The sequence below is a fragment of the Poecilia latipinna genome, unplaced genomic scaffold (genome assembly GCF_001443285.1).
Source record: "Poecilia latipinna isolate Pla-1442-1.1 unplaced genomic scaffold, P_latipinna-1.0 Scaffold495, whole genome shotgun sequence".
Lineage (NCBI taxonomy): Eukaryota > Metazoa > Chordata > Actinopteri > Cyprinodontiformes > Poeciliidae > Poecilia > Poecilia latipinna.
Window position 1 is genome coordinate 67,808 of NW_015113111.1, and position 23,183 is coordinate 90,990.

Here is a 23,183-nt window from a genome sequence, read left to right on the forward strand (position 1 = left end):
TGATTGTGTTAAAGGTTTACTCAGAACAGCATTTTTCAAATATGGATGCTATTAATAGCCTATCTGACAAACCAGATGTGTGGAGATACTTAAAGCCATCTAAGCAATTATCTATGCAAGCTGTTTGTCACATCACGGTAACTTCAAAAGCATCATTTGCTTGACATTTGGTTGGTCAGGTTGCTAAATAAACACATTTTTTCAATATAAACCTTTCACTTGATTGTGCTCTGACCTACACTTCACTATAGCCGTTAAATTATTTAGCCAGAAAATTGCATTTAACAAAACAATGAACGAAGCTAATGGTAAACGACAAGCAAAAAGTAACGGAAAACAAGGAGCAGCTGGCGTCAAATATGAAACTCTTGCCGTTTAAAGTATTTGACTTTTCCAGCCAACATCTGCTTCCTTATTCCATCTTTCTTTGACCGTCCATAAACAGTAACTAATGGGGGATGATTGCTGGGAATGAAGACAAACCAAAGAAAAAGCAACAAACAAAGCTGCATCGTTTTACAGTCAGCACAGATTGCTTTAGGAGCCACAAAATGTCTGTTGCCACCTAAAACCTACTTGAAGCAGCCAGCATAGGACGATGTTTAGTCTAAATCCCTTTGCCTCTGTTACAAATGGAAATCTTAAATCCAGGCAAGATTTTATTTTTATTTTTTTCTTTTATGGCTGTGATTTTTGTGACTCTAGCTGGAATTCTGCAGCAGGGCAGAAACAAATAAAGCAGCCGCTGCTCGTATATTTGTTATGTGAAAGAATGTGCCAGCACTGTTCAGTGACCTTGCAGATGCTTTCATTGTTGCAGGCTTTCTATCTTACAGCTGCTGGGCTCCATTGATCGTGACCTACAGATTTGATAACCACTAATGCATTTTTTTTTTTCTCGATTCAGTAATTTTTTTGTTCTACTTGTGTTTCCAGAACTGAATAGACCACATAAAAGATGTTTAATACATCTCTGAAAAAGACTCCACATTTTCTGACTCTGTGCCATTAATTCAAGCGAAAGCCTACTTTCGCCGTCCAGTGCTGCATGCAAACATGGGGCCTGGCGGCATTAATTTAACTTAAAATCTAATGTAACAAACAAAAATATTAACATGAACATGATGAAGGATTAGGATAGAAGTAATATAACTTGTTGTTAGTGGCAAAATTTCATCTGCAATTGTTTAAATATTCTGAAAATCATCATGATTTTACCTTTTTAATGTAAACCTTTCCATAAGCCAATTGCACCCCTCGTGTTCAGCAGCTCTCCAAGTTATCCACTGTTCGGTTATTTGCATAGTTTCACACAATGCACATCAGTGACCACACTGGAATGCCTCTGCATTTTGCATAAAGAAATTCAGCTTTGGCTATTCAAATTGTGAGATGTTGCAGTTGCGCACGACTGCAAGAAATGTTTTGCGTTTCCAGTGGTTGGAATGGAGACTTTTAAATCTTATTACTCGATGAGAGCAGGAGTGCTCAATTTCAGGATTCTTCAAATTACTGTGTGTGCAGTTTGAGTGAAAACACAATTTGATGCCAGCGGTGGATGATGGACCCGACACATTCTTAAAGATGAGTCAGTAACAGCTTGACAAAGTGCCTTTTGGAAACACTTTGAGTCACACATGTGCTTTTGAAGCAAAATTGCAGTATCGGGACGCGGAGGCTGTGGTCAGCCACTTTATATCCTTTGAGGTTTGTGGCTCAAGTTGGTAGCAATCCCAGAAGAGCTTTTCTCCAAAGAGAGGCAGAGTTGGAGAGTTATTTTCTAGATTGATGGTGGATGGTAGCTTCATTTAGGCATCATTTGTATTTCCACATGAATTACATCGCAGAACCTATATGCACCTCAGTGCTGCTTGATAAAAAAAAAAAAAAAAGAAAACACCAGCCACTCTGGCAGAGGGGTGATTTGTGTCACTGGAAGGCATTTAATTTAAGTAAACCACCTCTTCTCTCCCCTTCTCAGTCGCTTTCATATCCTAGATAATGCCTGACGTCTGGAGCGCTTCACTCACTCGGCTCCTTTGGAGATTTGGTTTCATCCATGTAAATGGCATATCTCTCTCTCCCCCCACCCCGTCTCACCCGAGATCTTTAGCCGCTCCTCTGCTCTCATGTGTCTTACTCAAAGGTTTCAGATGTGTCATATTGGTGTGATGTTTGATGCCACAGTGATCAGGCTGCATTCAGAGCTGACTAGACTAGTTCCACCACAGAGGATGTCTTAATCCCCGAGTTGGAGTGGCCACTTATCTCCCTGCACATCTCAGCATGGAGATAGAGGAGCTTTGGGAGTACAAAAGAAAGAGAAGCGTCAGTACAGAGAACCAACCCAACTGTGCAGCAGCTCAGTGTTGTGTTTTACTCATTTCTTTAATTTATTTTCGTATTTGTTCCCAGAATCCGCAGTGGTGCTGCGATGGCGGCAGGGATCTCTCACTCCTTGTTCCTGATGTGTTGGATCCTCCGAACAGCCAGCCTGGCGTTCCCAGAGGAACCCGGACCCCTGAACTTCATCCCCACTGAAGGTAACGACCTCCTGGCTTTTCTGTCTTGTAGACTCTTATTCCCTTGTGCGTACTCTCTCACCAGACACAAAGTGGGAAGCTCTGGACTGCAGCCAAAACACGCATGGGGATGAATAGAGTTGGGGGAAGGGGTACGAAGAACGGTCGTGGCGTAGGTCATGCAGGTCACAGAGGCTCTCACACGAAGGGTGTTGACTGCTGTCCAGGTCAGGTGATTTGGGGCCACGTTCAGGATTGAGACCATGCGTGTAAGAAGGGGTTCTCAGATTCATAGCTTCCCCTCGCCAACATGCGAGGATCCTCAGGGGACGGCAGCTCCTTCAGCGCTCAGACTCTGCGTCTCCACGGCAGCGTGGCAGTCTCCAGCTCTGACCAGACTTTGATTGATTATAGTTCGATAATGGTGACTGATGGCTTCCCAACCGAGTCCAGGCCCTTCCCGAGCATCGATACAGAGCAGACATTGTCAGGCTACTGAGCTCCACACCGGATCAGCTGAATTATAGTGGGCGGCTTTCATCAGCAGCTCACATGAGTCTGAATAAAACGGTCAAAGAGGAACATACATCGTCTACAAAAGAGAGAACAAGAAAATACGCCATTAACTTACAGATTTGGAACCAAACTGCACACCATGACCATGTTGCAATTTATCTGAAACAGAAAAGCAAAAGTGCTGCTAAAATAACATACATTGGTTATGAGAGTTACAATTAAACACGTGTTTGTTATTTTGTGATGGTCTCTTTTGCCTAAGTCAACCTATCTTTGTATAGTAACACCAGGAAACCACATTTCGATGTTAGGTGATTAAAAGGCCAAGCTTTCTGCTCAGACAGTGTTGCACTTATAAGGATGACTAGCTGCCAAAACTATAAAGGTCTGTGTTTATTTTTTTTCTTTCATAAATGTTTCCAAACAGCAAAATCTACTTTTTGTTTATTTTTTACAGTTCTTGGACTTATTTTTAACCTTGGTACATGTCGTCCCATATCTTGCATAACACAGTACAAAATGAAAGATAATGATAGAAAAATATATGCTATAGCAGTTTCTAACAAAGAAACTGCTATAGCAGTTAAATGTTGCCTAGTTAAATGTAGTAGAAACTATTTTCCTTCTGATTGTAATCAGAAGCACATGTGCAGCTGAGAGATAATGTACTTTTTAAGGTTTTGCACAGAAACGTATTACGTAATACAAGTAACATGTGAGATTATACATCATTTGTAATCTTCAGCAAAAAAAAAAGTCCTCGGTTTAACATGGAAACCTTTTGATCAAGAGCTACAGCTACATGTGCTGGTTACAGGTTGCAGCATGTTGCGCAATGAGAGATTGCAATCTTACACATCTATATTTCCCAAAGTTATGCCTCCTAATCTTGATTTAATGAAGCAATGTAAGCATTAGAATTACATAAGGGGTCTGTCTTCTGCAAGTGGAAATACACCATTATCAGGGTTAGGAATGATGCATGCATTCATGGTTATCCTGCCTCATTAGCTACATCCTGGTTGTATCAGGTTGGACACTCTTTTGGTTCCAAAATTAAGTTATTTTTTTAAAGCATTTATTACCTTTGTTATGCTAGCATCACTAAGCCACTGCAGATTAGTTATCTGCACCTCCGTGGCACCTACATTGCTAAGGTGCTGTGTTGCAATGAGATCCGATGACTGTGGAGGCTATTTGAGCACTGCGAACTTATTGTCCTGCTCAATAAATCAGTTTGAGATTAATTGAGCATTTGGACTTGGTGCGTTTTCCTGCTGGAAGCAGCCATCGGCTGACGGATACATGGCCTGCAAATATTCTGAGGATAGGCTGTTGTGTTTTGATGGTACTTGGTAGTGAGGAGTCAAAAGTGTGCCAAAATATCCTCCACTCTATTACACCACCCAAACTATTGCTGCTGAACAGTAGACAGATTCATGGCTTAATGCTGTGTATGACAAATTCAAATTCCGGCCATTCCAGCTGAGTGTTGGAGCTGAAACTGAGATCAGGCAACATTTTTACAATCTGTTATTGTCCAGTTTTGGTGATCTTGTGCAAAATGTAGCCAGAGTTTCCTGCCAGTTGAAACGAGCGGCACTCGTTACTGTCTCCTGACGTCGTAACGCGTCTGCTTCAAGGTCTAAGGTGTTTAATGGTGTTGTCCATCCATAGTTGTAACAAACGGTTATTTGATGTTGCCTTTCTATCATCTCAAACCAGTCCTCCAGTTCTCTTTTCACATCTGGCTATTTTCTCCCTTTCTCCCGTTCTCTGCTAAACAGAGAGATGTTTGTGTGTGAAAATCCCAGCAGATCAGCAATTTGTGAAATATTCAGACCACGGCATCTGGCACCAACAACCAGTCAAGTCAAAGTGACTTAAATTCTCTTCATTTTCAATTCAGATTCATTTTCAGGTTTGAAATTCAGTAAACTGTTTCCATGACATCCAGGCGAGTTTACAGTCTTGAAAGCATCATAAGGGTTTGTTTTGCTCAACAGTGGCTTTCACTGCATATTGCGTTATATCTAGGCATACAGTTTTTACACGTACATGTAGAAATGGAAACATTTTGAATCGGCAAGTGATGCCCATCTTTGTTTGTGATAAGAAATTTTGGTAAACACCTTAAGAAAAAAGGATGAAGTAGAAAGGTTAAAAAGATCAAGAGAGATGAGACGAGTTATAGAGGAGGATATAAAAAAGTAATGATGGTAGAGAAGAGAGATGATGAAAGGATGTCAGATGCAAACTTTCTCTCTGCATCTGAGGTGAAGGTCAAAGCACATAGCTGCACAGGATTCTTAGCCGTAATCCAACCTATTTAAAAATAGCTGCCTTATTCTCTGACATTTTGTATCTTTTCTCCCTTCATCTCACTACAAACTAACTTTTCCCCTCAACACAAAGAATACAGTGTTCTCTAAAATACAGAAGATGTTGGTGTTTGCACATTCCTTTTTGAATCACCATTCGACAAAACATGGGGGGAAAAAAAAAGCCCTGAATCTGGAGTAAATGAACCATTCCTCTAAAAATGAATCCCCTGCCCAAGCCAGTAAACGGAAAGACAGAATGTTCCACTTTGTGATGAATATTTATTATAAATGCTGAACTTTCAAACCAAGCCTTTATATTGTTCAGTTGAACAATGTTACTGAATGTTACTTTAAAAACAATTATCAATCAATCAATCAATCAAATTTTATTTGTATAGCACATTTCAGTAGCAAGGCATTTCAAAGTGCTTTTCTTAATTAAGAAAGAAAAAAAAACAGCATGTGACATTGAATTATGTGCTCTAATTATGTGCTTCTCCCTGTTGTTGACCAATAGTGGTAAGAAGATACCCCGTGTTCCTGGGTCGACCGCACCAAACGTGGCTCAGACAAGAGCCTCTGCACATCCAGAGGATCATCCAGGTCAACCGGACGCTCTACATCGGCGCCAGGTACAACAAATGCCAACACGCACACACTCACACAGGACTGTGTATCCAATAACAAACTGTGTTTTACGGTTATACTTGTGAAATTTGTGGGACTTGGAAAACCTTCTACTCATGTTAAACTTTGTTGCATTATTCCCACAGTATGATTCTGCCACCACCAACTTTCACCATGGGCATTTGTGTGCAGGCTTATGTTTAAAGTGTTTTCTTCCACACTTATGCATATGGAAGGAGTCTTCATGGCACAGAGTGCCTTTGGAAAGCTCTCTTTTTTTTTGACGTTCTTCTGTAAAGGCAGTTTTGTGGAGTGTATGACTAACTTTTTGCTGACAAAATATGAAAGCCTCCTTTGTCCGGATGAACACAATGGCTTTTTATGTGGCAGAATATGTGCATTACATTCTGCGCTGCTGAGTTGTTTATTTTCACAAGGCTTTACTCTTTGAGTTTTGCTTTTTTTCCCCTCTCTCTTCTTATTTTTTCTGTTTTCACTATACAGTCTTGAGTGTGTGTGACTGCAAATGTTCTGAAATGTTTCATCAGTTCAAGTCTAAAATATCTCCAACATCTGACTGCAAATACGTTTCTCCAAATCAAAACTTCAAAGAACAGCTGTATTTACTCCAAGATTAAGTTATGCACAGGTAGAGTTTTATTTATCTTATCTTCTGAAAGCAGTTTATTGAACCAGATTTTATTTATGGGGATCGGTAAAGTGGGTTTCAAACGCAAAGTGCTCTGCACTTTTAAGTTTGTTTATTAAAACCGTTAATCATTCTCCATCAACTTCCCAGTTATGTGCTGCTCTGTGTTGCTCCTGCTACCTTAAAATCCAGTAATGTACATCAAAGTCTGTTGCTTTAGCGTCGAAAAAATGTGAAAAGGTTCAAAGACGTGTAGATGTTAAAGAAGATGTAGCTCAAATGCACAGTTTCGTGCGGTGACTGAATTTTTCAGCAGGTATGTCAAGTATCAATACCTCATTTATTGGTGTTTTATTCCTCACAGTCATTAAATGTTATTGGATTACCCAAACACTTTAGCAAACTGCAGTGTTAGCATTTATGTGAAAGCTTTATGAACTGTTAAATCTTAGCCTTAGTTCCACCTCTGCACAGTCTCTTGGTCAATCTGATATGAGGAGGCAAAACCATTATTTTTCTACAGTCGCACAGCTTGTGGAAGCCCACATGCTTGAGGTTTCAACCCCGCCGAGCCAGGAGACCTACGATCCTCCCACCTTGTCGGGCAGTGACGAGGTGTGACAAACATGCAGGATTCTGAAGGGCTGTATTTTACCTCAAATTGTCATCTTTTCCTCACCCCGAGGATGTTATTCTCAGTGACCAGTGTTCCTGCAGAAACACAGCAAGTTAGACTAAAAGGAAAGCTCAGGCGATGTTGAGTAAAAGACACAGTGTTGTTAAGGGGATGCTGCGTAACATTAAAAAATTGCAGCGTGCAACTCGAACGACTTCAAGTAGGAATAGACAGACAGGCTTAGGGTCTGCATTTGAGCAGTATGTAAAACTGCACTGATTTAATCCCCAGTAAAGAGAGGTAACGGGCGCTAACCATTCCTTAGTGACACGGTCCTTAAAGTCACAGCTGTCGTCGGGCTCCTCTCACGTCCTCACAGTAATAGAAACCTTGCCAGCCTTCAAATGTTAAAATTGGTGTTAGGAGCCAACTAACCTTTCACATGTCTCATAATCTGTCGCAGCCTATCCAGAATAATTGGTGCTATCCTTTTCGAAAGGACATGTGTCTCAAATCGCAAATGCCACTCCATGTTTACAAAAAAAAAAAAAAAAAAAAAAATTTGTGCCAGTCCGGAGGCACCTTTTCTTTGACCAACAAATGGCAGGTCAAGCATGTTCTTGTTTTGTCTCAAGTGGAATGATGTTCTCCACATGTGTGTAAGTCTGCGGAATGTGCTGATCCCGAGCAGACCCGCCGCCGCGGTGGTCAAGACTGAAGGCGAAGGACAAACAGCTCATTGTAGTTCAAACTGCAGCAGTACATCTTCAACGTCTGAGAAAACAAGCATCAGCTGGACTAAATTTGAATGGATGAATGGTAGTATAATTCAAACCACGGTCTATTTTTTTCCTGATCAAGAAAAAGAAGTTTGTGTTTTCCAAAAATAAAGAGACGCCGTGGTTGAGGAAATGACCCGGTCCCCCCGGCCCCCAGCGGGTCCCCCCTCACTCAGGGGACGTGGTAGTAAATTTATCAAACGATGTAACATGGTTGCAGCCATTCTGTCTGCGCTGAGACGGTCCATAAGCTAACACACGCATGTTTTTAAACAGACTGCTAATAAAACTGTCTGAGGCAGCCAAAGCTACTGCTGCCTGAAGCTCTGTGCTAAAATATAACCAGAACCGTGAACCATGTTGCAAAATGTTCACTGTGATTTACAGCAGTAATTTTTTTTTTTACTAAGTAGGTAATGGGATATCAATGTTTCTACCAAGTTCATGATAGTAAAATACTCTCCTGACTCAGCAGCAATAAATATGAGGCAAGAGGGCAAAGGTATAGTAGTTAAAAAAAAACAAAACAAAAAAAAAAAACGGTTACAGATTTGTTCTTTATTTTGTCACTTAATTCAACCACATTCATCGATGTTTAGTCATGAAGAGGCTGTTAAAAGTCACACCAAGGCATTGCAATCTAATTTAAGTACCGACTTTTAATAGGTTAATCCGACTCTTCTTTTTTGTAGCCATTCGTTGCAGGATTTGCTACAAATCCTTGTTCTGCTGTATTTATGGGCAAGTCCTGCGGGTTCAAGATGTTCTTCTTCAAGAATTCATGATTCCACCAATAACGGCAAGTTATCCAAGTCCTAAGCAGCAAAGCATCATCGCTTTTGTTTGTTTAGTCCACAGACTACTTTTGAGACATTTTGGTGATTATTAAAGTGTCATCTTTTGTTTGTTTGTAGATTTTATTTGTCCTTTTTGGTCAGAAGTGGTTTTGTTTTTGGGACTCCCCCATTGAAGCTTTTTTTGCCCATTCTCTTTCTCACTGTTCAGTTATGACCTCTGACCTTAACTGAGCGAAGTGAGGACTGCGGTGCATCAGATGTTGTTCAGGGTGAGCTTTTTGTTGGCTCTTGGTGGTCATCAACCCTGAGAAATGTAATTTCTCTTATTGCGGCTCACTGGAGTCCTGAAACCTCAGAGGTTTCTCTATAAAACCCCCTTCAAACTGACAGATGTTAACTTTACTCGTCATCTCTTCTAGCCTATCTTTGGATTAGTAGATGATGCAATACTTTTTGAGATGTTTTTGCCTACTTGATGTTTTTATGCTTGATGCTTGCTTTGAGTTATTTCATCATTCTGCAGGTATGGAAATACCAAGAAAGAGAGAGAAAAACCGTGACCCATTCATTTTTTTTTCATTTTAGCTTGAAAGAAACAGACACATGCGTGAATGCGTGTGCATACCAAGTCGGCAACAGAGTGTTAAAATGTATAATGCATATATAAGTATCTGTAGTGGCAGGGTATAGCTGCCAGAAGCTCCCACGGAGTGCGCAGCCTGATAAGACGCCCCAATCATCCTCGAGTCCTGTCACTGTTAGCATAGCGGCTCCTGAGACTGCAAGCGGAGCTAAATCCCTGCTGCAAGCACCTGCTGAGAGAAGCTACCCCTCCCTGCTCTGTTTCCAACCTTCCTAAATGAAATTAAACTATGTATTTGCCTGCTGCCAGGTGGGAGTAAGCACCTTGCTGCGTTAAGCCCTGCTTCATTGCTGTAAAGACGAGCAGCGGTGGATTCTGTGGGCTCCAGCTCTCACTCGGATCCGAAAGGCTAATCCGTGCAAATATTAGCCACTTTAAAAGTGTTTATATTTTGCAGCATAAAAGGACAAAGCCATCTACTGTTCCAGTTGCGCAATTGACTTTAACTGTGTGCGAGTCTGCTTGAACTGCCGTCTCACTTCCAGGTTGGAGGTCGGTTATTAGCCCACGGACGTTGACCTCGGATGTCAACAGGGGTCCTGCTCTGGTCACAGTCAGGTCAAATGCTTCGCGGCAGACGGCTACAATGAAACTTGGTTGGTATAAACACTGGAAAGTCAGGAGGGTCCCAGCTGCCAGTCTGACGGAGCTGACAGACTTTTAACGCAGACAGAAGTGTGTTTGAAAGACAGACTCGCACAGGTGATGAGAGGACACCCACGTTTTATAGTATTGAATTTTAGCAACATGGATGTTTTGCATATAAATGTGTTCTTTCAGGTTTGGCGTCACAGTCGGCACTGAAATCCGGGAATATTTAAATAAAATGATTTAATTGGTTTTCAATAGCATAGTCTTTAAAGACTGCAAATACAGCGACTCTGACATCAGCAATACTTGTATTATTATTATTATTATTATTTTTTTTAGTTCCTTCATCACTGCAGTTTTTGTTTGATTGCCCAACCCTCTCATGGATTGTTGTGAATGTATTGTGTTTTTGTGCTTTTTAAAAATAGTTTTTATTAGTTTTTATTGTCGTTGATGGCCTCACAGAATAGAAGATTCTGTTTAACAACCAGTTCAAGACCTAAAATTGAATCGTTATCTTCAATTTTAAACACAACACTGTAAGTCGGTCTAACACAAGAGTCAATCCATCCTTGTTCTGTTCATTAGAGTGACTTCTTCTCCGGTGTACTAGAAAGTATTTCTGCAGCTCACACACCGAGCAGCAGCCACTAAAGACAGGCGAGCCAAAAAAGAAAAATGTGAGGCTTTAGAGGTCTTGACCTCAGCTCTGCTGCTGTGTGGCGGAGCTATAAGAAGAAGGTTCATGAGGTGGTCAAGTAAAAATGTAGGAAATGCTGACAGTTTATCTGGAGCAAATGTTGACTTTCTAATACCGAGGTCGGAGGGGTTGAGGCCATTAATAACGCGAGACAGGTAATGGGGGACACGCATATTATGAATACCAAAACAAGGTCTGGCAGAGTGAAATATGAAACTTGGTGTAAAATCTTAGACCAAACTGAGCTAATGAGGATGAGAGGAGCCACGGGCTGTTCCAAGAGGGAACGCACTCCCTACCTGGGCTTAACGAAACATCTGGTCAATCGCCTCCAAATACATAAATACTCAATGGTTCAACAAGAGGGCCTTAACAAATGATCCTGCAGTCTCTGTGTTGTAGTTAATCTACGTAGGACTGGTTTAATTTCCTTAAAATCTGAGGAGTTTCAGGGCATGTTCTATAAAGTTGGCCAGGAAACACTGAATTGCCTTCTTGAAAAGGGATATTACTCTCGACTACGATTTATTTCTTAGACGTCTTTTAAACAAATGCTCACACAGTCTTTCTAATTGAGATTCAATTACCAAACAACTTCGGTGAGCCGTTTGAATCCCTGCTCACGTAATGTAGTGAATTTTATTTTGCTCTTTTAGAGACATACTTTTATGATCCCTGTAATGAGAGCACTCACTCCTACTTAAATGTTTTCCTTTTTCTTTTTCTGATCAAATGTAGTTATAGGGGCAAAAACTCACAGTTAATTGGTCGGATTATCGTTTCTGTGATTTTTCTTTCTTTTTCGTTCCCTTACAAATTTGTCCCCGCTCATTTTCACAATAATTACATGGCATTTTAAAATAAGTTTAAAGGGAAAATAATTTAATAAAGATAAGAGGAGTTTATTTTTCTTTTTTTTTTCTTTCATCCCATTCAATTCTATTATTTAGCCAGACCCAGAGCCAGTGAGTCATTTGTATTGTTCAGACACAATGGAAAAGACTAGAAGAGCTGTCTGAGGGTGCTTCTGCTATGAAAACAAATATGCTTTGCAGTTTAGAAGAATATTAATATTTTTTTTATAGATTGACACATGTGATTCCTCACACTTCCATTGACTGCTGCAGGGATCACAAAATGTTTCTCGGTTCAGTCTTTAACTTAATATTTCTAACATTTTCAAACCACAACGGCTGCATGATTTTACCGAGCTCCTCCAAAGCTCCAGTCACCGTATTTATTCTGATGCATTGCTGAGGCAAAGCCTTGGAGAGATTAGCCCCGACTCTCGGCTCCACACCATTTTGAGACTTTGACCTGTTAAGCAGCGGGTTCACTGAGCCGACACTTCTTCACCCCTGAGCTCTGCGAGGCTGACTAAGGGTGGTAATCTTCAAACGGAACAACAGGAAATAAAGATAAATTAGTCTGGAGATTGACGGCACCTGCAGTCTCGATAGACACTCACTCCTAAAGTTTTCTCATTTAATAAAATCTTCTGTAAATCCACATGTAAGTCTCGATGTTCGCTCTGAGTTTTTAACAGGATTCGCATAGGTAGTACACAGAGATGACCTCTCCGTCCGTCAGAGGAAAGGTGAAAGCAAGAGCAAACTCGCGGCACGGACGAGGGATGGCGCTGGATGAGAAACGGGATCGATACCGCCGCACTAACTCGGCTATCGGAGATTTACAGATAAGGCCATTCGGAGCGCGGCCCTGTGCTCAGCTGAAACCTGCACTTCATATCCATCCCAACAGATACGGAGGCCTTAATCAATATGCAAACGACGGCCGTTATCTTGCCCAGCGTAACTCTTGTTCGGTCGGCATTTTTCACAGGAACATCCAAGGTTGCCACACAATTAGCCGGGGATTAAAAGTGCAAACTCCAAACGCGGCGTTTGGAGTTTTGTGAATTTATTCACGGTGTTAGGATTTTGGGCTAGGTGTGGGCAGCATGTGAGGGTGTGAAAGCCTCAGTGCAACCACTTGATTAAATCATTCATTAATTCAATTACAGGCTTTTCAGTATGACTGATAAGCCTGAATTGGGAGGCTGAGCAGAAAATTCAAGGCAGCCAGTCAAGTTTAATGATCAGAGGGAAAAGTTGAGAGACGGAATATGAGGCTTTGCAACTTAGTCTGGTATCGTTTCTCATATGATTGGAGACAAGTGGAAGACCTCACAAAGCTCTGATCTGAAGGTCTGTCTGATCAATTTGATTTAATAAATAAATGTTGCTGATTTCTGTGCTTCACAGTTGTGCAAAACTCTGCACAACTTAGAAATCTTCTCCTTCTAAGTTTTTATGCACATTAGTTTCAGAAATACCACCCTAACCTTTTCACAATTTGTCACATTGCAATCACAAACTTCACACGCAGACTTGCACAGTGGCTGGAAAAGGATGCACAGCAGTAGCGTACGTAGGGGCTGGGGGACATCATGCTGTGAGTTTGTGTGAAACGTGTGGTTTGGAATTATTCCAAAAACACGAAGATACAGAGCTTGCAATAATATCCGTTTTCTACTCTTGCATAGACAGTAATGCTTGATGGTCTGCTTAATGTAGCCCTGTGCCTCTGAAACCGTGGATAATGCTGCACCGACGAACCCAGCTCAGTCACCTTCTCTCTCTTTGTCTCTCTGTGCAGGGATGATCTTTTCCGGGTGGAGTTGGACAACAGTGCTGGGGATGAGATGTTTTACAGCAAAGTACGTCTCCTGGACAGACACACGTAGCATTTACAACCTCTGTAGAGATGTTGCTTTGGGTCTGCAGAGACATGCGTGTGCAGCTCACGAACTGAGATAATTTGGGTCTCTTTTCCTTTACAGAAGAGAACATGGGAGTCGAACAAAAATGACATCAGGATCTGCAGGATGAAGGGCAAACATGAGGTAAGACGCAGTTTCTTCATACGTCTCTCTCTTGTATTTATACATTTTAAGGTCTCACAGGGATTTTGCAGTCAGCTGTTCACAAATCCACAAATCCAGTGAGTCTCATCAGAGACTCTAGTCAAAGTTAAGCTCAGTTTTGCTTGGATTCGTGATGGAGCTATCTGACGTGGTACAGTGTGTGCACTGGTCCAGTTTGTTCTTTTTCTCATATTTGCAAATTAGTCAATATGTGATCATCATTTTATAGCAGCCATGAGTAAAGATGTCGTGGCTCCACTGTTTTAAAACAGAAATTTTTAAACAAAAATGATTTTACTGCTTCAATTTAAAACAAAACGGTTGCAAATAATCCTACATCTGTTCAAATAATAATCAAAAAATATTTTATTATGAACCCCCGGGTTTTATTCTTGTTTCGAGTCGAATACATAGACCTGCTAAATATAGTGACATGTATAAAATGCGGTTATTGTGAAGAATATTAGACCTTTATGTAATTATGCTCTTTAATAAGCTGTACAGCTAATATCTAATTAACTAGCTAATCAGGGTGATGGACGTCACTTTTTTAGTTTAGTTTCCTCATAAGTAAGAGAGTGGCGTAGTCTTATTGTAGTCGGTCTACTTTCTGCCGCATTACCACAGTCTGATCACCTTCTCTGGCGTCTCATTGAGAAGTCTTTATCTTGTAGGAGCAGCATGATGGACATTTCTTAACCTATTTAAAATTCAAACTTTTTAATACCTTGGAATGGGAAACTGGTCTATGCCTAATTGAGGATTTGATTTTTGTAATTAAACTCAATCTCCCCAGAAGATGCTACGTTCCTAAATGATGAGAGAGGAAAAAAAAAATCTGTTCTACTTGATTTAATGACATGCCTCATGCTAAAGGCAATCCTGCAAATGTAGAAAAGATTAGTAACTAGTGCTTATTATAAGTTCTATTAAACTAAGGTGTCTGTCTAAATTAAAACTAACAGGGATGAAAAATTTATGTTAAAATAACAGCAATTTTGGAGAAGACTGGCAGGCATTTAATTTTTTCATTATGTTCAACTCGGCATGCTGTTTTACCTCTCAACAAGCTGTTTCTTTAGTGGAACAAGTTTCTAATTTATTGATTGTTATCTTGCACTTACAAAATGAAAAACTTTTTTAGGAAAAAAAAAAAAATTGGCTTTAATTATTTTTGTTTGACTAATTTGGATAAGGCATTTGAAGAGTGCATGTTGAAACCGCAGCATGCATCATCCATCCTAGAAAACAGTTTCGAGTGTAAATCGATCTATGGAAGTCGTATTTTTCATGAGCTACTCGCACACACAGGAAGGAAATAATATAATAATTTCTTCCTGCTTAAAACTTGTCCCTCCATCGTGGGTCAACACCGCGGCCTGCGTCCTCACTGAATGTACGTGGGTGTCAAAAAAACCAGTGTGGGGAGGAAGAGATGGGGTGATATGTCCCAATAGCGGCCAAGCAGCCCACGCCTGAATACCTCTTATATTTCCAACACTCATATTCCGCGCTGCCGTCTGCCACGCATAAACAGCGCATGTTAAGCTCATGTGTGCGAGTGGTTTTGTGCAGGGGTTGATGGATGTAGCTGAAGGGGGCCACATGGGCCATCTCCCCCTCAGGCACAGAAAAAAAATAAGACTTATTTAACACAGCGAGAGAGAACACCTGACATTAAATCTGTGTGAGACAGTGCCAGACAGAGGCACAATGGAGGACCGAGGGACTGAGACAAAAAAGCCGAAGCTCAGAGGAGGGAAGAGGCGGGGAGCGTGCGAGTCCCTGCTGGCCGACCCTGAGGAGGGCTGTGGGGCTGACGGAGATATGAAAGGTCTTCTTGCCCCTAATGACTGTGCTGCCTGCTAATGCTGTGAGTCACACAGCAACGCGAGGAAGATAAGAACAGTGCCAGGTCCTTTCAGTCAGCTCTCCGAGGGCTCAGGCGCTTTTCAATGGATGCTCATAGAAATGCATAGATGTATGTAAACCTTTAGTCACTTTAAGGTCAACCATTCTTGCTATTTTCCACATGAACTCTTCCTTTTAAACACTTCTCACGTTTGACAAAAATAGTGCAGAAATATTCACATTTAAAAACACAAGAAGAAAAAAATGTGTCTGGATTCATTTAAAAACAAACAAAAAAGAAGAAAACACATGTTGATGCTAAACAATGAAATTCATTGTTCCTTCCAAAAAAGATGATGTGATGAAGTTGCTGAAAATTTTAGACTAACAATATTTAGTTCCAACTTCGGAGTGCAGATTAAAAATGTATTTATGTTCTAAATTCACCACTGCCACCAACATTTAAATTGACCTCTTGCATATTTTTTGACAGCATTGTGAATTGAATTGTTTATTCAGTTCACTTCAACTTAAAAAAACAAAACAAAACAAAAACTTATAAACCCCAAAGAAAGATGATTAATCTAATGTGTGAATATGTAATATATCAAGGTTTAAGGCACGATATCAATTGAGAAAAAAAGGCATATTTATTCAGTTTAAAGATCATGTCGGCTCTGTAAACATAACTACAATAAGAGATAAAACTTCCCAGTTAACATGACGTCACACAAATCAACATGAATCCTACAAAATGGTACAAACGCAGCAAAGGATTTAAGCTATAAACTGTTCTTAGAAAAATTAAATTGGTGACTATTTTCTGTATGAGGTAGCCGAAGTTTATTTTAAAAAGTTTTCAGCTTGCAGCAGCTGTTCACCCCCAGATAAGAAACAATTTAATGTTGCCAGAATAAGCTCTGCTCAGTTCTTCAATGTTCAAACCAGTCTATTAACTTCTCAAAACATGGTAATGGCAGTCGTTAACGTTTTTTTTTTTATTCTGAATGGGTTCATGCAAAACATGTTTGCAGTTATCAAAACTATTTTAAACCAGATATTTTCTCTCTGATTGAAAATGGGGCAGGAAAGATGATGAAAAGATAATTATGTAAAAAGAGTATATGGGGAAAAATAAACGTTTTTTTATTGACATTCTTAAATATAGCCTGTTGAAAATGTGGATAGTTCTTAAAAATCAATCAAAAATCTTTATGACAGTCAAACCTTATAATTGCGGTCCAGGTTTTGTGTATCTCCACTGATATTCTGATCGTTTACCTTTGGCAATGAGCTCTTAGTGTTTGAGGCTGGAAGGGATCAGTGTCATCGCCCTAATCTTTGGCTCCCTCTATGCATTTTCTGTCACATTCAAGTCAGGAATTTTGCTACATTCTGGTTAGATGAAGCATAGCAAGTCAAAGATTACTGCCATGGGTATAAATAATGTATTTAAAATATCTCAACTTCCATTTTGTTTGTTTTGTGGGTGGTTTGGGGAGCAGATCTACTTCATGTTTGAGCTTCTTATTCATGGTGTTGCGTGGAATCGGTGTCGGTTCCCTACTGCGTCATTGTCTTGGTGGTGTTCTCCCCCCACAGTGTGTGGTTGGTTCGCCCTCATCTGACTGTCATTCTGGAGCTGGAAGTCCCACAGGATCCTTTGCCCTGTAATTTCCAATCATCCTCGGTGGAGTCTCCCACTTGGACAGGAGGAGTTTTGGTCTATTCTAAGGACAGATGTTCATCCTTTATTCCAACCTCTCTGCAATGCCATCCCATATTCACTTTGCCTGCCAGCATCTTGTACTGGACTGTCTCAGGGGAATCTTTGCACAGTCAGCAGCACCTATTGCTTCTGTTTCTGAGTTCCTGCTTCAAGTGCCTCTATAGGCTCCTCACCTTAAAATGCTTATTGTGATGAGCTTTAGCACTGCAATATACGCATCACCAGGGCTTAAACATACAATAGAGTCACCGTGGAGCAGACAAATGATGTTTTACAACAGAATGTATAAAAGTTACATTTGTCTGCAGCAAAGCATGTATGTTCAATGCACCTGAATCCAGGGGTTCCAGGTGTTAATTTAAAACGCATAACAGTCAGAGTCTTACTTAGACTCACACAACAATATGCATAATCTGTATTATTGCAGTTATCATAAACTATAACACCAAAAAGTTCAAGTTTGTATATATTTGAGCATTTATACTTCAAAGTTAGTTTTTTCTAATATTCTTTTTCATTCTGTCCATCCTAAACAAGTTTTTTTTCTCCTAATCCCCCAGAATCAAGGCTGTTGTTTTATTTATACCTTCCTCGTCTTCACTCCTCCTCTTCTTCGCCCTCTGAAATATCCTGTTCTGCTTGGAGGAAGGTTGTGTCAGATGTGAAACACTTGCCACCTCAGAATTGGTTTTGTAATTAAATATTTCTGCTTGATTGACCAGGAAGGACACAGTATTCTGCCTTAATTAGGCTTAAGATTCAATATCCTACGTCTCCTGCTGTTTCCCTCTCATTGTGTTGACCAAAGGATTGTTACCACAACCGGCCTCACTCGCCATCCCTACAGATCAGTTTGTTGCCTCACAGTCTCCTTCTTTTGCATCATTGGTATTTGATTGTCTCTTTCTGTCATATCTTCTCCTTGTTTCATTTTTGTCCCCCCTTTCACTCCTATAGAAGCAAGAAATAAAGTAGAATGGCTCCATGCCAGCATCAAGCAATGACTGCAGGCATTTGCATGCAAACACAGTCATGCACTTCTAAAGAGTGGTTGGGCATTGCTATAACCAGCACTTAGCAAGATTGTTTAATCAATATTGCCTTGATCATGCTCTTGGGTTTTAAATTGTCCAACCAAAGCACATTTTCTTGGTTTGAGCGTGGAAAAACAAATCAGTTTCTTTGCTGTTTGATGGCTGCTAAATAATAAATGGTGCCTTGCTGCAAGAAGGTTCAAGGTTCAAGTTTGCGTGTTCTCCTTGTTGTTCTCTCCAAGTCCTCCGGCTTTCTCCCGCAGTCCATAGACATGAGATTTAGGCCAATTGGTTTCTCATTCGTCTTACGTTGTTCCTACATATCGGTGTGTCCGTGCTTGGTTGTTAGTAGGCCTCCAAGTTGCTCTGCGAGCGACCAGTGACCTCCAGGGTGAACCCTGCCTCTGTGATGTTATAGCACAGTATAGTAACTACGTTACCTTTAGTTGTTATGGAAATAAACATGACATAAAGGACATTTTACTTCATAATTTGACGCCTTGAAATGGCCTTTTATCTCCTTAAGAAGCACCTTCTCTTTCCGACGCTCCACCGCCAACATATCATATCAATTCTCTTCCCTGACGCCATTTGTGACTCAGGAGCGTTGGACTGTGAAGTAGTTTGCATGATGAGCTCAGCAGACTCAAAGTTTCACCAGGAGTTTGCTAATTGCTGCTGCTGCTAGTCTGGAGGAGCTGAGTGAGGGAGTCATGAGGGATGTGGGCTGTGTGAGGCGGAAGCTCGGCGAGGGACGGCAGCTCAGAGGAGGAGCTTTGGGTGAATAGGCAGCACATCGCACGACCAAGTGGTAAGACCCCTCCAAAAGGTTGTCATGGGAGATTCAATGGTTTATCAAACATGCATGACAGAATCAAAGCACCAGTCCAGGTACATTTTTGACGAGACCATAACTTTATAGAATGAAGTTCAAAAAGTTCAATTTACACAACATCTTCCCCAATTTAATGAAGTAACTGTAGCCCTTTACATTTTAAGTACGATGTTTACATACATTAGATCAGACAAAAGGTTTTCTGTTTTTGCCCAGTGATGATTAAAACACAAGATGATGATGCTATGGCATTGTAAGCTTCTGAGTTATTATCCACAGTGAAATAGGTTCTTTACTGACTGTAGTTTAACTTATGAATAAACAGAGATGCTATAAACTCAAGTCATCTCATGTTTTTTTTTTTTTTTTTTTTTTTTAGCCGCTGTATTTTACCCGCAGTACATCCATTCCAACGTTACAGGCTCAATCCAAACCAAATTTAGACAATATTATTTTGTGGTGCAGTGCTGACAGTGTTACGAATCTTTAAAGTGTCTCAGGTGTTTTTGCCTCATTAGCTCTGAAAATAAACCCTGAGGAATATCAAAGTTTGTGGATGCCATTATTCTTGTTCAAAATTCTCAAACCTTCTCTATTAAATACAGGTGAGAATGGCATTCCAATATAATACACGCCCTCTTATTTCTACTGCCGCCTTTGTGTAATGAGTGCAGAAAACAGTTTTGCTCTGTCTGTTTAAAAAAATTGCTTTGAAATCCCTGGAAAGCATGTCATCTCGAAGGCAGCTTATCTCGATCTGAAATCTCGGCGCGCTTTCTTGCAATAACACCACAATTACAGAAGTTTAAACGAGCTTTGCCAAGGGCAAAGAGACTCCTGGCATACTGATTTATTCTCCGTGATGGCCCATTATAGACGCTCCAAAGTCCAGGGAAATCTGAGCTTCCTCCAGAGAAGGTTAATAGGAGGCTTTTTCATTGCACAGAAGAGTTTTAAGTAATATTTGTGGGCATGACTCCATTTCATAGCTTTCAAGCTATGAAATACATAGCCTGTATTTCCTTCAAATTATTACAAAAACAAAATCAGGTTTTCTTTAATAATGCTTCTAAAAAAAATCTAATTAATGATGTGACGCTGCTGGCAAAATTAGAGTTCGCTGGTGTCCATGTTCTGTTGATCCTTTTTGTTTTTATCTCACTCTCTGTCCTTGTGTATCTGAAGCATAAATATAATATATAATCTGTGTCAGGTGTTAGCATCTGCTGCAGCCAGACTCCTATTGTCATGCAACATGTGAACCCAGGAATATTTGAGTGAAAATGTCTTTAAAGAGCGCTTTGTGATACTAATGATTGACTATGACACTTATTTTGAGATGACAATGTAGTCGCAATATATTGAGGACTCTTAGTAGAGCTTTACGCTTTTTTACGTGTAAATGTGCTGCAGGTTTAGAAGCAAGCTGCATTCTTTCGGTGCACTTGGGTGCCAAGTCGAACGGAAAATACCAGCGATTTTCAGCAATGTGGTGTTACACCCACATGCCAGAACACTGAGAGTCATTTTTGAGGTTTTTGAAGGCTCTAAAGCATTAACATTTGGCCTTTCTTTATTTATATAAGTACTATGCAAAATTCTTCTCTTACTATTATGGGCTGGATGTTTGTTTTCAACAAGGGGGTTTGGCCATTAAGGGTCTGGCTGACCTACCTGGAAAACTCTTCTGATCCCTTCTCTTTTCCCTCCTTTTCTTCACTTATCGTCACATCTCCACTCCTCCGCCGTTCCTCCCTTCTCACGCTTCCTCTTGCGACTGATTGTTTGTTCATGGCCAGTGTGGTCAGTTTAGTCAGAATTACTGTCAAACACTAAAAAGGGGTTTCAGAGGGATGTAGATTGGCTTTAACATGCTGAGTAAGACCACAGCTCTTGGAACAGCATGTTGCTGCTAAATTAGTACCGCTGTTAATCTATCCGCCACCCACGCCCGTACAAACATAGACTCTCGCTGTGCTCCTGCCACAGAGCGTCGCTCTGTTTTCAGTCAGAATTGTGCATCAGGGATTGTTTAGTTGTTGTTTTTTTGTTTTTTTTCCTGAAAATGACAGACCTGTCCTTAATGAGCAGAGAAGTGGTTTTCAGAAAGGGCTTTGTGTGCATGTCTATTGTGTATGCAGCATGAGTTCATGTGTGTGGGAGGGTTCTGGCTCATAGCTGCTCTTGGGAGAACAGCACGCACCTTGAACATCAGGGGACCAGCCAGGCATGTAATGGAAACTTTGGAGATTTAGAGAAGCTGCTTGCTTAAAAAAAAAAAAAAACGTCAATGTTCTCCCTCAAATGACTCCTACTGTGTGGGGTCATCATGATAACGCTGGGATATTTTATTATGTTTCATCACACAACACATATGTTGTTGTTACTCCCAAAAGAGTGAAAACAATGTAAGCCAAATGTCTTGCTGTCATAAACAGTGTTGTAACTTTGTTACTTTCAAAACAGGGTGCGCTGATTGCCGCCGGAGGTAAAACCCATAAAGATTTTTTATTTTATTTCTTTTTCTTCTCGTCATTAGGACAAGCTTCGAGTCCAGGCTTTGGTCAAATGAAAAGCTGTTTATCATCTAATAGCAAAAGGTTGAGTTCCAGACAATAGATGAGAAGCAGATGCTAAAGTTGGAGCCCCCTGAGTTTTTTAATGGTGTCTCTCTGCTGCAGGTTGTTTGGAGACGACGTGTTGTAGCAACAGAGAGCTCGTTGTCAGTCCTGGGGTTCTGTGTGCGTCAGCCGCATTTATATCCCCATAAATGCTTTTTGGATGAGTCTATTTTGTGTGTGAGTGAAAGAAAGATGGTGGATGTGTGGCTTTGCTGGGAACTTCACTTGCTCACTCAACGTCTGCAGAGCAAAAAAAAAAAAAAGAAAAAAAAGTGGCCTGGTTATTATCTTTCTCCAGAGCGAGGAACTGATTTGAAACGTGCTACCTGCACAGAGTCTGGCTTATATTACTGCAGATTTGCATATCCAAACATATCCTCGCTTATGCATCTTTTCCACTCATCTTCTCTAACATTAACAGCTACATCAGTATTCATGCTGAGGAATGTGCTTCTGTATGAAGGTACAAAAGTACCACAAGCCACTACAGATAGGCAATTTGGACTTATCACAGTGTTTTGTTGTATTTATCGGGATGAATATATGATGTATCGGTCATGAATCTGTACCTGCACACAGTCAGAGGCTCAGAAAAACAAAAAAGTAAATCTTACCCTTAATCAGAATGGCTACTCTACAACAACTACCACCTCATACAGATCAACTGCACTGCTAAACATTAAGCAATAGTTGTGGTTACTATTTTAAAATGGAAACGGTGTAGTTATTGAAAATCTCATCAGGATGGCAGTGAAAATAGTTCCTAAAGTATCATACAATTAGTTCAAGGGATTTACAAACAGATTTAGGGTCAGAAAAGGGCAACTAATATTTCTGCAGACACCACACATTCTGGACACAGTCTGTTTAAAACTCAACCTTCAGATCCGCTCTATAGAGCAGTATTTGTAAAAAACACACAGGCAGTTTCTTCCCCTAGGCTGCCTCTCTGATGAACACAATGGATACCTAACAACTAGAGTGGTTAATTACCTTTTGATAAAAAAACAATAAAAAAAAACACATGTTGCACTTTCTCAACCTTCTGTTTTTCCTTTTTATTAAAAAAGTGGCTTGCATACTGCTCGTTTAATCATATTTATTTTATTATTTTTACAGTTTATGTATTTATACTTTATATTTGCACACTGACATTTGATAGCTGAAGTCAAATTCATCATTATTACAGGTTTACTAATTTGTATCAGTATTAAGTGTCTCTACACTAAGGATAAACCATACGATAATTTCCCATCCCAACACTGAATGAAATACAGTGAAGAAGTATATTTGAATTACATTATAATTCAACATATATATATATATATATATATATATATATATATATATATATATATATATATATATATATATATATAAAAAAAAGAGAAAAAAAAAACAGAAAAAAAAAGATAAGAGAGTG

The 23,183-nt window shown here is 40.1% G+C and overlaps 1 protein-coding gene across 1 annotated transcript in view; it reads left to right on the plus strand.

Annotated features, from left to right (window-relative positions):
- The first annotated feature begins 1,268 nt into the window (after positions 1-1,268).
- Positions 1,269-23,183, plus strand: part of sema6bb (sema domain, transmembrane domain (TM), and cytoplasmic domain, (semaphorin) 6Bb) — a 92,726-nt gene continuing 70,811 nt past the window's right edge. The window contains exons 1-4 of the mRNA XM_015040081.1: positions 1,269-2,543; positions 5,880-5,994; positions 13,423-13,483; positions 13,607-13,669. Of these exons, the coding sequence (XP_014895567.1) occupies positions 2,435-2,543; positions 5,880-5,994; positions 13,423-13,483; positions 13,607-13,669 (348 nt within the window). The 5' untranslated portion in view covers positions 1,269-2,434. The remainder of the gene's footprint in view (positions 2,544-5,879; positions 5,995-13,422; positions 13,484-13,606; positions 13,670-23,183) is intronic.